We start from the raw sequence: 15,008 nt of genomic DNA, 5'->3' as shown, positions 1-15,008 counted from the left end.
ACATTGTATGTTAGTTTATGTCCCATTTGGTGTAGACCGTTGAAGCAACTCGTTCTTGTAGTCGTAGATGCTTTTAAATGTAAACTCATCTTTCCTGAGAAATGTGCTTTTAAACATATTTGTCAGCAGGACTACTCTGTTGATCGATAGTATAGTAAGTAGTTCCTTTTGGAGGTAGGTAAAGGGGTAACAGAAGTACCAGTCCCTCTGAGAAACTGAGACAGTCATGCAGGTAATTAATGACTCACCACTGAGAGTAAAACCCAGAGTGGGGACCGAGTTTACATGCTCTGTTGTTTGGGACTTCTACAAGCTCCTCTTGTTGGTCTTTTTTTGTTGTTGTTGTTTGTTTTTCTTTGTTTTCTTTTTTGGTCTCCCAGTTGTTCCTCTTTTCCCCCAATCTTTCCTTCACTGAAAAATTCATGTCCACAGGTCCCACCATCGTTTTTGTTCCCTTATACCCAAGGATATTCATTGCTTTTACATATGGTGGAAGCCTTCTAAAGCCTCTTTGACTTCGTTTTAAAAACTGTGCAGGTGAAACAGCTATTGCGATTATTTTTTCCCTGACACTAAAAATGTTTGGTCTCAGGCCCATAAGTTGCAAGCAGTGGCTCCTGCTGGGCTGGAATCCTTGGAATCAGGATGTCGTTGGGCTGCTGGTAGGTGGGCTGTGTCACAGGGCTGATGGCTTGTATACCTACAGGAGGAGTTCTCTGGCCACACCGTTGGTACAGCAGCTCCTTCCAGGCTCATTCATGGAACAGGCATGGTGGCAGTCTTGGAGAAGAGTGCCAGCCCCGGTCAGAGGTAATTTTGTACTGCAGAAAGGTGAACAAGACCAGAAGGAAGCTCCCATAAGGACCAGGGGAGGGATAAGGGTGGATAAGACGGGGAGACAGTATGGGTTGCTGGGGAAATTAAAACTTCTAAGACATATTGACATAATATATATATGCTTCAATGTGTATTTCCTCTAGTCCAATCATCATAAGTGACTGATACAGCTAAACTGACTAATGTTATACGTCTGTGAACATTTTTACTTGATCAGAGTTGTCGCCATTACCTGCCCTCCTCCTGACGAGCCACTGTGCTCCTCTCCTTTGAGCAAAGAGAACATAATGACAGGCTACTTTTGTGTCTGGCCCCAATTCTCTTTTCAAAGGCATTACAACCATCTTTCACAAGCCCATGCTCTGCAGGAAGTGAAAAAGTGGTCTATTGTTTTCTATATGTCAGAAAACTAATGGATTCCTGTTTCTTTTAGCAGTGCCAACCTAGTATAAAACTCTAGATCATGATCTTGCTGCCAATATGATGTGACCGTCACTGTCATATCCCTTTTGTTCAGACCAGAACTATGGCCACCAAAATAGCACTCTAGGGAGTGCTGTTTAGAGTTAGAGACCCTTGTTTGCCACTGGAAAGACGGGATTCTCTCTGGGGGGGGGTGGGGGTGGGGGCGGGGACTTGCCGCGCAGTTTCAGTTAGCTGTCTCGGGTGTATTTGAGATTATTGGTGTTCCCTTTCATGTCATGCAGGACCTAATGAAACTGGGTAAGATAAGAAAAACATAGCTATTTGAGCTTTTCCTTACACAAGTGTAAATTTGCCGAGAAGGAGAGATAGAGACTCAAGATCCCTCCAGTTCTGAAGCTTTTGTATAATTTTTTGGTTTTTTTTTTGATGATCACATCCTGGGAAAGGTTAAATGGTGACTATTAATTGGACTTCAGACAATAGTTGAACTAATTATTTCTGTAAGATTCCTGAATCAGTCTTAGGCAGTAGGTAGTAGAAATAATAACTGAAGGAAAGTGGGATATATCAAGAGGTGTCAAAAAAGTAGGTTTGAAATTGTTAGTCCTAGTAACTACAGTAGTAGCAGGTGACTAGCCTGAAATATCAGGAGTTTGTTAATAAATCACAGCATATAATAATGGTTGTAATAAAGCCAAATATGATGGTGTCAAGTGACCACTTTGGGAGAAATAGGAAATGTCCAAACAAATGCCCAAGGTATACCATTACACATCAGTATTTGGGAATTTTATTCTGAGTAACTTAAGCCATCACTTTGTTTCAAAGACATTGTAAATTTTTATTTCGAGATCTCTCGAAGTCTACCAAATGGATTTCTAATGGAAGTTTTCACTATAGAGATATTTTTTCTGCATGTAAATTAGCATTGTAATTTTAGTTTATAAAACAGCCTTTTGTGATAGTAGAAAAAAAGTTTTATAAGTAACTAGATTTTCTTAGTTTGAAAGCTTTTGAATCTTTGACTTTATTTGATATAGTTTCAGCCACTTTTGAGAGTCTGATATTTTCTAATCCTATAAAGAAAATTCAATTTGATTCCACTATTACATGAAATTATCTAGATAGTGATGTGGATGTTTCTTATCAAACAGCTGAGTTTGGGAGTTGCTTTCCTTAAAAATAAATTCGATTTAATTCTAGTTAGTTAATCTTAATGTTACTTAAATAAATATAGTAATTTGTTACCCTACTCTGCTTTCCATTAATTTTCTTCATGTTTCTTTAGTCTACCCCTTTTTTGTTAGACCTTAAAAATAATAAATCAAGTCAGTTAATTGGAAATAGAAACAACTAGTTAATTAGAAGAATCCTAAAAAAAAATGTCTTTGCTACTCTGTCATAATATTTTTAGCCATAACTATTTTTGTAACCCTTATTATTTTAATTACCTCATCTTATACATTTTAATACGTTTTACAACTTGTCGAAGTTCTATATGGCTTTGAGGATAATTTTTTGTATGTTGGTTAGAAATCAGGATCCCACGAACTGCTGTTGAGTTAATTCTTTGCTTTTAGAAACAAAACCCATATATTTAATTTGTGTTTATGGACAGTGAAAATAAATTAAAGTGACTTGAAAATTCTGAAATACTTAGGCAAGAAATGAATGCTGTGTTCCATTTGAAAGAAAAGATGAGAATCCCATCTCCCCAGTGACATCCAATGCCTTCCTCCAACTTCTAAGTTAGTCTGTGACCTATTCATAACTATTGTAGTAAGTCCAGACTGATAAGATATCCAGTTCAGCATTCTTAACCACCCCATCCCCCAGCAGTAATGCTTTTATCAAGATAAAAGAGGTATATAAAACTAAAGGGAATCCATTAAAACATTTACGATATGAGATTAGTATCTTATTCAAAGAATTTGTGGAAATTAGAAAAAATAGCTTAGTTGGAAGAGACTGTAAAACATGAAACTTGTATTTCCTAATTCTCTGGTATAATTCATAGCTATTGGTGATAAAGCTCTTCCACTAACAAAATTGACTTAAATTTGGAAATAATTTTAAGGCATCAGTAAAACAGGCTTCCTGCTTTCTTAACTTTGTTAATAATTTATTTTCCTTTTTTTTTTTTTTTTGGCATGAGCTTCTAAATTAGTTTCAGTCTATGCTTGTTAAAGTACCAGTCATTTGTGAATTTACTTTTATAGTAAGTGTTGAAGTGTGTAACAAAGTGAGTGACATTGCTAGTGCATGAAGACAAGCCATCAGAGCAGCCCTCAGGATTACTTTTTTTTTTGGTTTTATATTATTCAGGATGACTGATTCCTATCTAAAAGTTAGTATACTGTGTTTAGTCCTTCTTTATTTAAAAATGAATCACTAATTTCGCTTATCTTAAAATATTTTAATAGTTGAGACTAATAATCATGGTTTTTATGGGGGTTTTGAAGCTTTGTGTCAAGACCATATTTCTGACAATATCAGAAGCTTTTAATAAGGTGCTTGCTGCTGAGCTAATGATATGCTTTTGGCGGTATTTCTTATACCTATCTTCAATAGACATATTCAGGCTAGTGTGAATGTAACAATCAAGCCTCAATCAAACCATACTTAGAATGACAAATATTGCATTATACTGTAATTTAGGTATTCATGCTTTTGATAAAGGGCTTAATTCGATTCCTTGAGGAACCTGGAAAACACTATTGATTTTATACTGGAATGCAAAGTAGCAGCCATTTATAGTGCAAGATATAAATCACTTCCTAATTAAAATTAAATCAAGGGAAATTAAGAATCTCATGGCCTTATATGTAGTGGTACACAATCTTAAGTGTAAAATTATATTTTGTATCAATTGTGTTCCTGTGCATGTCTTTCTGGGGACACAAAAAAATTGCAGTTAATCTTAATAGAAGCAGATGATATTGACTTTAAAACTTCTCTTAATTTCTTTCTGTAGGAACATTGCAGTGGATTAAATTACTTATTCCAAATGTAATGGGTTTATTTTTGTTTTCCCTTTTAAGAAAATGTCAAGGAAATTTTTGGACAGACTATTATTCATCATCATATCCCTTTTAATTGGGACTGTGAATTTATTCGACTGCATTTTGGGCATAACCGGAAGAAACATCTTAACTACACAGAATTCACACAGTTTCTCCAGGTGAGCTTAGTTTTCATAGCTAGTGTAAAGAGATATTTTTCTTTCCCCAGCCTCCTTCCCTCATTCCATTTCCTCTTTCCTTTTTAGTTTTATTAAGTATATTACAAAGAATATCAGTCCCCTTTGGCATTTCATCCCCATTTCTCACTCACCAAAGGCAACTTCTTCAAACTTTGATAGTTGTTTCTTTCAGCGTGTTTATTTCCCATATCTTTAGATAATAAACTTGTGCTTACACTTTGACTTCTTTCTTTAAAATTTATTTAAAAATTTTTATTCTGTTACATATGTAAAATCTCGCATTTCACCTTTTATAATCACGTACAGATATATATTCAGGGCTATTAATTATGTTCACAGGTGTTGTGCTACCATCACCGTCATCCATTATCAAAATATTTCCCTTGTTCCAGTTAGGAACCCTGTGCAATTTAAGCCTTAGCTTCTCATTTCCTATCCCCACCCTGTCTCTTGGTAACATTTGTTCTAGATTCTGACTCTATGAATTTTCCTATTCTGATTATGTAAAGTCAGTGTGATCATACAATATTTGTCTGTTTTAGTTCATTCAGCATGATATCTTAAAGTTTCATCCATGTTGTCGCATGTATTGAGACTTCATTTTTGTCGCCTAATAATACCCATTGTATGTATGTCCTCATTTTGTTTATCCATTCATGAATTGATGGACACTTGGGTTGCTTCTGTCTTTTAGCAATTGTGAATAATGCTGCTGTGAACACCAGTGTGCAAATATCTATAGAGCCCCTCCTTTCAATTCTTTTGAGTGTGTAACTAATAGAGGGATTACCGGGTTATGTGGTAGTTCTATACTTAACTTTCTATGGAACTGCCAAACTGTCCTCCACAGTGGCTGCACCATTTTACATGATACCAGTAATGGATAAGTGTTCCTGTTTCTCCATATCCTCGCCAACAATTGTAATTTTCCATTTTTTAAAATAACTTTCATTTTATTTTTCATTATTATTATTTTTTTACATGGGCAGGCACCAGGAATCAAACCCAGGTCTCCAGCATGGCAGGCGAGAACTCTGCCACTTGAACAGCTTTCATTTTAACGTGTGTGAAATGGTATCTCATTGTGGTTTTGATTTGCATTTCCCTGACAGCTAACGATGTTGATCATCTTTTCATGTGCTTTATGGCTATTTCTATATTTTCTTTGGAGAGATGTCTATTCTTTTGCCCATGTTTTAATTGTTTTTTGTTGTTGTTATTGTTCTTAAGTTGAAGAATTTTTTAATATATTCTCGTTATTAAACCTTCATTAGACATGTGGTCTCCAAATATTTTCTTCCATTGTGTAGGTTGTCATTTTATTTTTGAGATAAAGTCCTTTCATGCAAAAAGTTTTCAGTCTTGATGAGGTCCTGTTTATCTATTTTTTCTCTTATTGTTTGTGCTTTGGAAGTGAAGTCTAAGAAACCATTGCCTAACACAAGGTTCCAAATATGCTTCCCTGCATTTTCTTCTGGGAGTCTGATGGTTCTTATGTATATATAGTTTGTTTATTTAGCTCTTTGATCCATTTGAGTTGATTTTGTATAAGGTGTGAGGGAGGAGTCTTCCTACTTTTTTTTGTAAATGGAGACCCAGTTTCCCCAGCACCATTTGTTGAGAGATGAGTCTTTTCCCATTGAGTAGTTATTGCCCCTTGTGAAAAATCACATGGCCATAAATGTGAGGGCTCATTTCTGGGCTCTCTGTTTGATTCATTTGGTCTCTGTCTGTCCTTGTGCCTGTAAAATACTGTTTTGATTACTGTGGCTTTATAATAAGTTTTAAGATCAGGAAGTATGAGTCCTCCAACTTCATTCTTCTTTTTCCACATGGCTTTGGCCATTTGGGGCCCATTATGCATACATACACATTTGATGATTGGCTTTTCCATTTCTGAAAAGAAGGTTGTTAGAATTTTTATTGGGATTGTGTGTTTGGGATTAATTTCTGTGTACAAGTCCTTTACATCCTTGGTTAGATATTTTCTCTAAACATTTTATTCTTTCAGTTCTTATTGTAAATATAATTTTTTTTCTTGATTTCTTCTGATTGTTCACTGCTTGTGTATAGAAACAGTTCTGATTTTAGAGTGTTGATCTTGTACTCTGCCACTCTCGTTGAATTTATTTATTAGCTCTAGGAGTTTTGTTGTGGATTACTCAGGATTTTATGTATATAGGATCATGTCATCTGCAAATAGGAAAAATTTTACTTCTTCTTTTCCGATTTGAACGTCTTTTATTTCTTTTTCTTGCCTAATTGCTCTGGAAAGAACTTCCATTACAATATTGACTAACAGTGGTTCTTGTCTTGTTCCCGATCTTAACAAGAAAGTTTCTTTCACCATTAAGTAGTGTGCTGGTTTGAAAGGAAGTATGCCCCCTAAGAAAAGCCATGTTTTGATATAAATCCCATTTCTTAAAGGTAGGATAATCCTTATTCAGTGCTGTATATTTGAAACTGTAATGAGGTCATCTCCCTGGTTGGTGTGATTTAGCCAAGAATGGTTGTTAAACTGGATTAGGGAATGACACATCTCCACCCATTTGAGTGGGTCTTCATTGGTTTACTGGGGTCCTGTAAGAGAGGAAACATTTTGGAGAAGGAGATTCAGAGACAGCAGAATGATGTAGCCGTGAGATGCTGAGAGTCCACTGAGCCAGCGACCTTTGGAGATGAAGAAGGGAAATGCCTCCTGGGGAGCTTCATGAAACAGGAAGCCAGGAGAGAAAGCTAGCAGATGACGCCGTATTCACCATGTGCCCTTCCAGCGGAGAGAGAAGCCCTGACTGTGTTCACCATGTGCCGTCTCACTTGAGAGAGAAACCCTGAACTTCATCGGCCTTCTTGAACCAAGGTATCTTTCCCTGGATGCCTTTGATTGGACATTTCTATAGACTTGTTTTAATTGGGACATTTTCTTGGCCTTAGAACTATAAACTAGCAACTCATTAAATTCCCCTTTTAAAAAGCCGTTCTGTTTCTGGTATATTGCATTCCAGCAGCTAGCAAACTAGAACAGATTTTGGTACCGGAGAGTAGGGTGCTGCTGCAGTTTGCAAATACCAAACATGTTGGAATGGCTTTTTAAATGGATAAGGGGAAGATTTTGGAAGAGTTGTGAGAAGCTTGATAGAGAAGGCCTAGACTGCTTTGGAGAGACTGTTGGTAAAAATGTGGATCCTAAAGATACCTCTGATGAGGCCTTAGACAGAAATGAGGCATGTGTTATTGCAAACTGGAAGGAAGGCGAGCCTTGTTTTAAAATGGCAGATAATCTGGCAAAATTGACTAGTGGCTTTGGCTGGAAGGCAGACTTTAAAAAGCCATGAACTTGGATATTTAGCAGAAGAGATCTCCAAATTAAATGTGGAAAGTGCAGCCTGGTTTCTCCTCGCAGCTTATAGTGAAATGCGACAGGAGAGAGATAAGCTGAAAACTGAACTCTTGAGTAAAAAGAAACCAGAAATTGAGGTCCTGGAAAGTTCTGGGCCTCCAGAAAAGGAGACCCCAGAGAATAGCGCCCTGTGTGAGGATTTAACCAAATGTGAAACCAGCCAGCCATTCCACAGAAAGTCAGGATTGGACATGGAGTTATCCAGGAAAGATTTGTGGAAACTCCTTATGTCTGATGGGCATGATCCAACACTATTGCATAGAAAACCGACAAGAGTGCTGTGGGACCTGTATAAACAGCCGCTGCCAGTCTGGACTTGGGGGTTCAGAGAAGGAACACATTGGAGGAAAAATAACTTCAGAGGCAAAACCATTGAGGCTGAGGTCTGAAGTCAAGAAGCCTCAGGTCAGGAGAGTGGACCCACCCAAGCCTGTGGAGCGGGTGAGTTTGCCCCAAAGGCAGAGGATGGGCCTTCCACCTCATTGCAGTGGAAGAGTCATGCCGCCTCAGGCCTTGGAGAAGGTGAAGCACATTCCTTGGGATTTGGGGAGAGCCTGGCTGCCACCACATGGAGGGGTTGAGCGTGTGCCCTGGAGATGGCAGAGAGCCCGGGTTCGGCCCCGATGCTTGGAAAGGGTGGAGTCGAGAAAAAGGTGGTCTCCCCAATATCCCCCAAGCTTGTATTCGGAGGGAGGCAGGCCTCTGCGTAGGTCCTTGGAAAGGGTGGGACTGTCGCTTTCTAAAGCCCTGAGGATAAATGACTCTCAGACTTTGAAATCTAATGAACTTTGCCCTGCAGGTTTTTGAAACTGTATGGGTCCTGTGACCCCTGTGTGTTCCTTCCTCCCTATGGAAATGTGTATATGTATCCTATGAATGTTCCTCCTTTTTATGTTGGCAGCAAATAATTTGTTATGAGTTTTCAAAGGTCCAGAGAAAATGGAGAGAATTTTGCCTTAGAACAGACCATGCCTGTAACTGACTTGATGAGATTTTATACTGTTTCTAATTTTGTACCTGATTGTATTGCTACTGAAAGGTTTAAGGATTTTGGATATTCTTATGAAATTAATGTATATTTTGTATATGGGAAAAACATGTCTTTTTTAGGGGCCAGAGGGTGGAATGTGCTGGTTTGAAAGGAAGTATGCCCCCTAAGAAAAGCCATGTTTTGATATAAACCCCATTTCTTAAAAGGTAGAATAATCCTTATTCAATGCTGTATATTTGAAACTGTAATGAGGTCATCTCCCTGGTTGGTGTGATTTAGTCAAGAATGGTTGTTAAACTGGATTAGGGAATGACACATCTCCACCCATTTGAGTGGGTCTTCATTGGTTTACTGGAGTCCTATAAGAGAGGAAACATTTTGGAGAAGGAGATTCAGAGACAGCAGAATGATGTAGCCGTGAGATGCTGAGAGTCCACTGAGCCAGCGACCTTTGGAGATGAAGAAGGGAAATGCCTCCTGGGGAGCTTCATGAAACAGGAAGCCAGGAGAGAAAGCTAGCAGATGACGCCGTATTCACCATGTGCCCTTCCAGCGGAGAGAGAAGCCCTGACTGTGTTCACCATGTGCCGTCTCACTTGAGAGAGAAACCCTGAACTTCATCGGCCTTCTTGAACCAAGGTATCTTTCCCTGGATGCCTTTGATTGGACATTTCTATAGACTTGTTTTAATTGGGACATTTTCTTGGCCTTAGAACTATAAACTAGCAACTCATTAAATTCCCCTTTTAAAAAGTATATTACTTTTTGCTGGTATATTACATTCCAGCAGCTAGCAAACTAGAACAAGTAGGATGTTAGCTGTGGGTTTTTCATATATGCCCTTTATAATATTGAGAAAGATTCCTTCTATTCCTAGTGTTCTAGGTGTTTTTATCAAGAAAGTGTGCTGTATTTTATCATGCATTTTCTGCATCAATTGAGATGGCATGTTTTTTTTTTCTTTTGCCTTCATTCTGTTAATGTGATATATTACATTAATTGATTTTATGTTGAACCAACCTTGCATACCAGGGATAAATCCCACTTGATCATGGTGTATAATTCTTTCAGTAGACTATTGGATTTGGTTATTTATTTATTTATTTTAGGATTTTTGCATTTATGTTTATAAGAGATATTGGTCTATAGTTTTCTCTTCTTCTATCTTTATCTGACTTTGGTGTGAAGTTGATGTTGGCCTTGTAGAATGATTTAATGAGTGTTCCCTTCTCTTCATTTTTTTTTTTTTATTAATTAACGGAAAAAAAGAAATTAACCCAACATTTAGAAATCATACCATTCTACATATGCATTCAGTAATTCTTAACATCATCACATAGATGCATGATCATCATTTCTTAGTACATTTGCATCGGTTTAGAAGAACTAGCAACACAACAGAAAAAGATATAGAATGTTAATATAGAGAAAAAAATAAAAGTAATAATAATAGTAAAACAAAAGAAAACAAAAACCTATAGCTCAGATGCAGCTTCATTCAGTGTTTTAACATGATTACTTTACAATTAGGTATTATTGTGCTGTCCATTTTTGAGTTTTTGTATCTAGTCCTGTTGCACAGTCTGTATCCCTTCAGCTCCAATTACCCATTATCTTACCCCGTTTCTAACTCCTGCTGGACTCTGTTACCAATGACATATTCCAAGTTTATTCTCGAATGTCGGTTCACATCAGTGGGACCGTACAGTATTTGTCTTTTAGTTTTTGGCTAGACTCACTCAGCATAATGTTCTCTAGGTCCATCCATGTTATTACATGCTTCATAAGTTTATCCTGTCTTAAAGCTGCATAATATTCCATCGTATGTATATACCACAGTTTGTTTAGCCACTTGTCTGTTGATGGAGATTTCGGCTGTTTCCATCTCTTTGCAATTGTAAATAACACTGCTATAAACATTGGTGTGCAAATGTCCGTTTGTGTCTTTGCCCTTAACTCCTTTGAGTAGATTCCCAGCAATGGTATTGCTGGGTCATATGGCAATTCTATATTCAGCTTTTTGAGGAACCGCCAAACTGCCTTCCACAGTGGTTGCACCATTTGACATTCCCACCAACAGTGGATAAGTGTGCCTCTTTCTCCGCATCCTCTCCAGCACTTGTCATTTTCTGTTTTGTTGAGAATGGCCATTCTGGTGGGTGTGAGATGATATCTCATTGTGGTTTTGATTTGCATTTCTCTAATGGCCAGGGACATTGAGCATCTCTTCATGTGCCTTTTGGCCATTTGTATTTCCTCTTCTGATAGGTGTCTGTTCAAGTCTTTTTCCCATTTTGTAATTGGGTTGGCTGTCTTTTTGTTGTTGAGTTGAACAATCTCTTTATAAATTCTGGATACTAGACCTTTATCTGATATGTCATTTCCAAATATTGTCTCCCATTGTGTAGGCTGTCTTTCTACTTTCTTGATGAAGTTCTTTGATGCACAATCTTCATTTTTTTGGAAGACTTTGAGCAGTACTGGAATTTAGTCTTGTTGAAATGTTTGGTAGTATTACCCTGTGAAGCCATCTGCTCCTGGACTTTACTTTGTTGGGATTTTTTGATTCAGTCTCTTTCCTACTAATAGGTTTGTTGAGATCTTCTCTTTCTCCTAGAGTAAATGTGGGTAGTCTGTGTTTTTCTGGAATTTGTCCATTTCATCTAGGTTATCTGTATTGACATACAGTTGGACATTTCATCAAGGTTATCTGTATTGGTATACAGTTTTTCATAGTATCCTCATAGACCTTTTTATTTCAGGGTGGTTCAATAATAATGTCCCCCTTTTCATTTATGATTTTAGTTATTTGTATCCTCTCTTTTTTTCTGTTCAGTCTAGTGAAAAGCTTGTCATTTTTATTGATCTTTTAAAAAAAAACAACTTTTGGTTTTGTTGATTTTGTTTGTTTTTTCTATTTCATTTATCTCTCCTTTATTATTTCCTTCCTTCTGTTTGTTTTGGTTTAGTTTGCTTTTCTTTTTGTAGTTCTTCCAGTTCTGAGGTTAGGTCTCTAATTTGAAGTCTTCTTTTTTAATGTAAGCATTTAGAGTTATACGTTTCCCTCTCAGCCCTGCCTTTGCTGTATATCCCATAAGTTTTGTTATGTTGTATATTCATTTTCATTTGTTTCCAAATATTTCCTAAGTTTTCTTCTGATTTCCTTTTTAACCCACTGGTTGAGATTATGTTGTTTAATTTCCACATATTTGTGATTTTCCATTTCTCTTGCAGTTATTGATTTCTGGTTTCATTATGTTGTGGTCAGAGAGGATACACTGTATGATTTCATTTTTTAAAGAATTTGTTGAGACTTGTTTTGGACCCAAGATATGGGTTGTCTTGCAGAATGGTCCATGTGTAGTTAAGGAAAATGTATATTTTGTTTCTGTTGGGTGGAGTGTTCTATATACTCTGTTAGGTCTAGTTGTTTACAGTATCATTCAAGTCTAGTACTTCCTTATTGATCTTCTGAGTGTATTTTCTATCCATTATTGAGAGTGGTGTGTTAAAATCTCATGTTGATATAGAACCATCAATTTCTCTCTTCATATTTGTCAGTTTGCTTCATATGTTCTGGGGCTCTTCTATTTGGTGCGTATGTTATTTATAATTGTTACATCTTCTTGTTAAATTGACCCGTTTATCAGTGTGTAGTGACCATCTTTGTCCATCATAACTGTTTTTGACTTAAGGTCTGTTTTATCTCATATCAGTATAACCGCCCCAGCATTTTTTTCCTTACTACTTGCATGAATTTTTTTCCTTTCTTTCATCTTCAGTCTGCTTGTCTCTTTGACTTAAAGGTGACTCTCTTGCAGACATCATGCAGTTGGGTCATGCTTTTTTTTTTTTCTCCACTCTGCCACTTCCTGCCTTTTGACTGGAGAGTTTAATTCATTTTCATTTTAAGTCACTACTGATATTACAAGACTTTCTTCTGCCATTTTGCCATTTAGCCTTTCTAAGTCTTATACTGTTTTTGTCCGTCACTTTTATTAATGCTTACTTTTATATTTATTTGCTTTTTGCGTTGTACATGTGAGTGCCATCTCACTTCTGTCTGGATATATTTTTCATCTGTTTTCCTTGTGTTTACCATGGGGTTAAAATAATTTAACATCCTAAATAAGTAGTAATCATATTTGCTTTGATATACCAAATGAACTTCAATAACATGCAAATATACTTCTCCTATACCCCTTCGTCCTCCCACCATTTTGTTTGGTATATGTTACTACTTAATCTTTGTATATTTTATGTCCCCAAACCTAGATTTATCATTACTTTCTATGCATTTGCATTTTAGCACCTGTAGGAAGTAAGAAGCAGAGTTACATAGGAAATAATATGTTACAATAATACTGGCAATTATGATTACCCAAATGGTTACCTTTACCTCAGGTCTTTGCTTCTTTATGCTACTCTGAAACACTATGTCCCTTCCTTTGTGTCTGAAATGCCCTTTAGCATTGCTTGAAGGGCTGGTCTAGTGGTGATGAAGTCCCCCAGCTATTATCTATCTGAGAACATCAGATTTGTTCCTTCATTTTTTTTTTTTTTTTTTAACATGGGCAGGCACTGGGAATCGAACCCGGGTCCTCAGGCATGGCAGGCAAGCACTCTTACCTGCTGCGCCACGTGGCCCGCCCTGTTCCTTCATTTTTGAAAGAGAGTCTCATCAGATACAGAATTCTTGGCTGGCAGTTGTTTTCCTTCAGCACTTTAAGTATTTCAACCCACTGCCCTGCCTTCTTGCCTCCATGATTTCTGATGAGAAATTGGCAATCTAATTGGGACTCCCTTGTACGTAACACATTGTTTTTCTCTTGCAGCTTCCAGAACTCTGTCCTTGTTGTCCTTTGCATTCAATAGTGTAATCTGTATATGATGGGTTATATTTTTTCTTCATGTCTATCCTGTATTTGTTCTCTGAGCTTCTTGGATATGCATATTCTCATCTTTTGATAAATTTAGGGAGTTCTGTCATTATTTCTTTGAATATTCCTTCTTCTCCTTCTGCGACTCCCTATTGTGCCTATTGGTGTGCTTGATGGTCGTAGGCTGTTTTCTCTTTTAATACGTTTTCTTTCTTTTTTTTTTTTCCCCTTTGCCCCAGACTGTCCATCTCAAGTTTTTTTTAACATGCCTTTCATTGTCTCCAGCTGTATTTGCCTAGAGGGAAATTTCTGGTAAAAGAGTCACAGTGGGTAGGATTTTTCCAAGTCAGTCTTTACCAGCCAAAATAGGATCAGGGACCCATGAAGGGGGACATGCCAGCTCTAAAGTGCATTGAAGAGGGGATCAGGAAGGGTGCCAAGAACTTTTCTGATGGCTCCCCAGCCCTGAGCTTTCCTGGCCTGCCCAACAATTTCAGCCCTTCAGTTAACTGTCCTCCTGAGCCCTGAGGAAGCCTAAGGTCTTTAAGTTTCCACTGCCTCTGCCCCTGTCTGGGGTGGGTTGAAACAGTAGCTAACCTCAGAGCTGGGTTCCCAACCATCCAGAGTCACTAATCAAAAGCCGTGATCAGTGATCGACCATACCTACCCCTGTTCTTGGGGAAGAGGATTCTCATGTCCTTTTCTGTCTCCAGCGAGTTAGCCAGGCACTGGATTCCACAGTGATCTACTGCAAGACTGAGTGATGGGTGCTGGTAGCTGCACCTGGAGAGAGCAGGTTGCTCGGCTTTACTGTAATTTACCAGCCTCTCCCTTCTGCTCTTCCCTGGATGCTGTACAGTGCTTTTGTGCCCTCTGGAGTTTCAAAATTGTTGTTTCAGACAGTTCCTGCCTGTTTAATAGTAGTTCTAGTGGAAGGACTGAATCCTGGAGTTCCCTACTCCACCATCTTTCCACTTCTTAACTTTTCACTTTTAGGTATTTTTGATTGAATTCAAACCATGGAAGATTAGGAGCTGGTTCTTTCATCTCTCCCTCCCTACAGGATACTTAAATGTTTTTTGTCCCTTCTTCTTCCTCCAAATAATGATGTCATAATTCTTCTTAGATCAAGAATCATGTTTGCATTATATAATACTGCAATTATTACATTATGGAATAATGATATTATTACATCGTGGAATAATGTAATAATTATGTAAACCTGTTTGTGACTAATCAAGTAGGGAAATTATTTCTTAGAGTTTCTGATTT

The 15,008-nt window shown here is 37.5% G+C and overlaps 1 protein-coding gene across 3 annotated transcripts in view; it reads left to right on the top strand.

Annotated features, from left to right (window-relative positions):
• Positions 1-15,008, top strand: part of SLC25A12 (solute carrier family 25 member 12) — a 147,871-nt gene that overhangs the window by 85,112 nt on the left and 47,751 nt on the right. For 2 of the 3 annotated variants that reach the window (XM_077154137.1, XM_077154136.1), the window contains exon 5: positions 4,305-4,444. In XM_077154137.1, coding sequence (XP_077010252.1) covers positions 4,305-4,444 — 140 coding nt within the window. Of the gene's footprint in view, positions 1-706; positions 811-4,304; positions 4,445-15,008 lie in introns of all 3 variants that reach the window. The other variant, XM_077154138.1, reaches the window with a different exon arrangement.

The sequence above is a fragment of the Tamandua tetradactyla genome, chromosome 3 (assembly GCF_023851605.1).
Source record: "Tamandua tetradactyla isolate mTamTet1 chromosome 3, mTamTet1.pri, whole genome shotgun sequence".
Taxonomy (NCBI): domain Eukaryota; kingdom Metazoa; phylum Chordata; class Mammalia; order Pilosa; family Myrmecophagidae; genus Tamandua; species Tamandua tetradactyla.
Note: the sequence above shows the minus strand (reverse complement) of the source record. Positions and strands in the feature narration are given on the sequence as shown.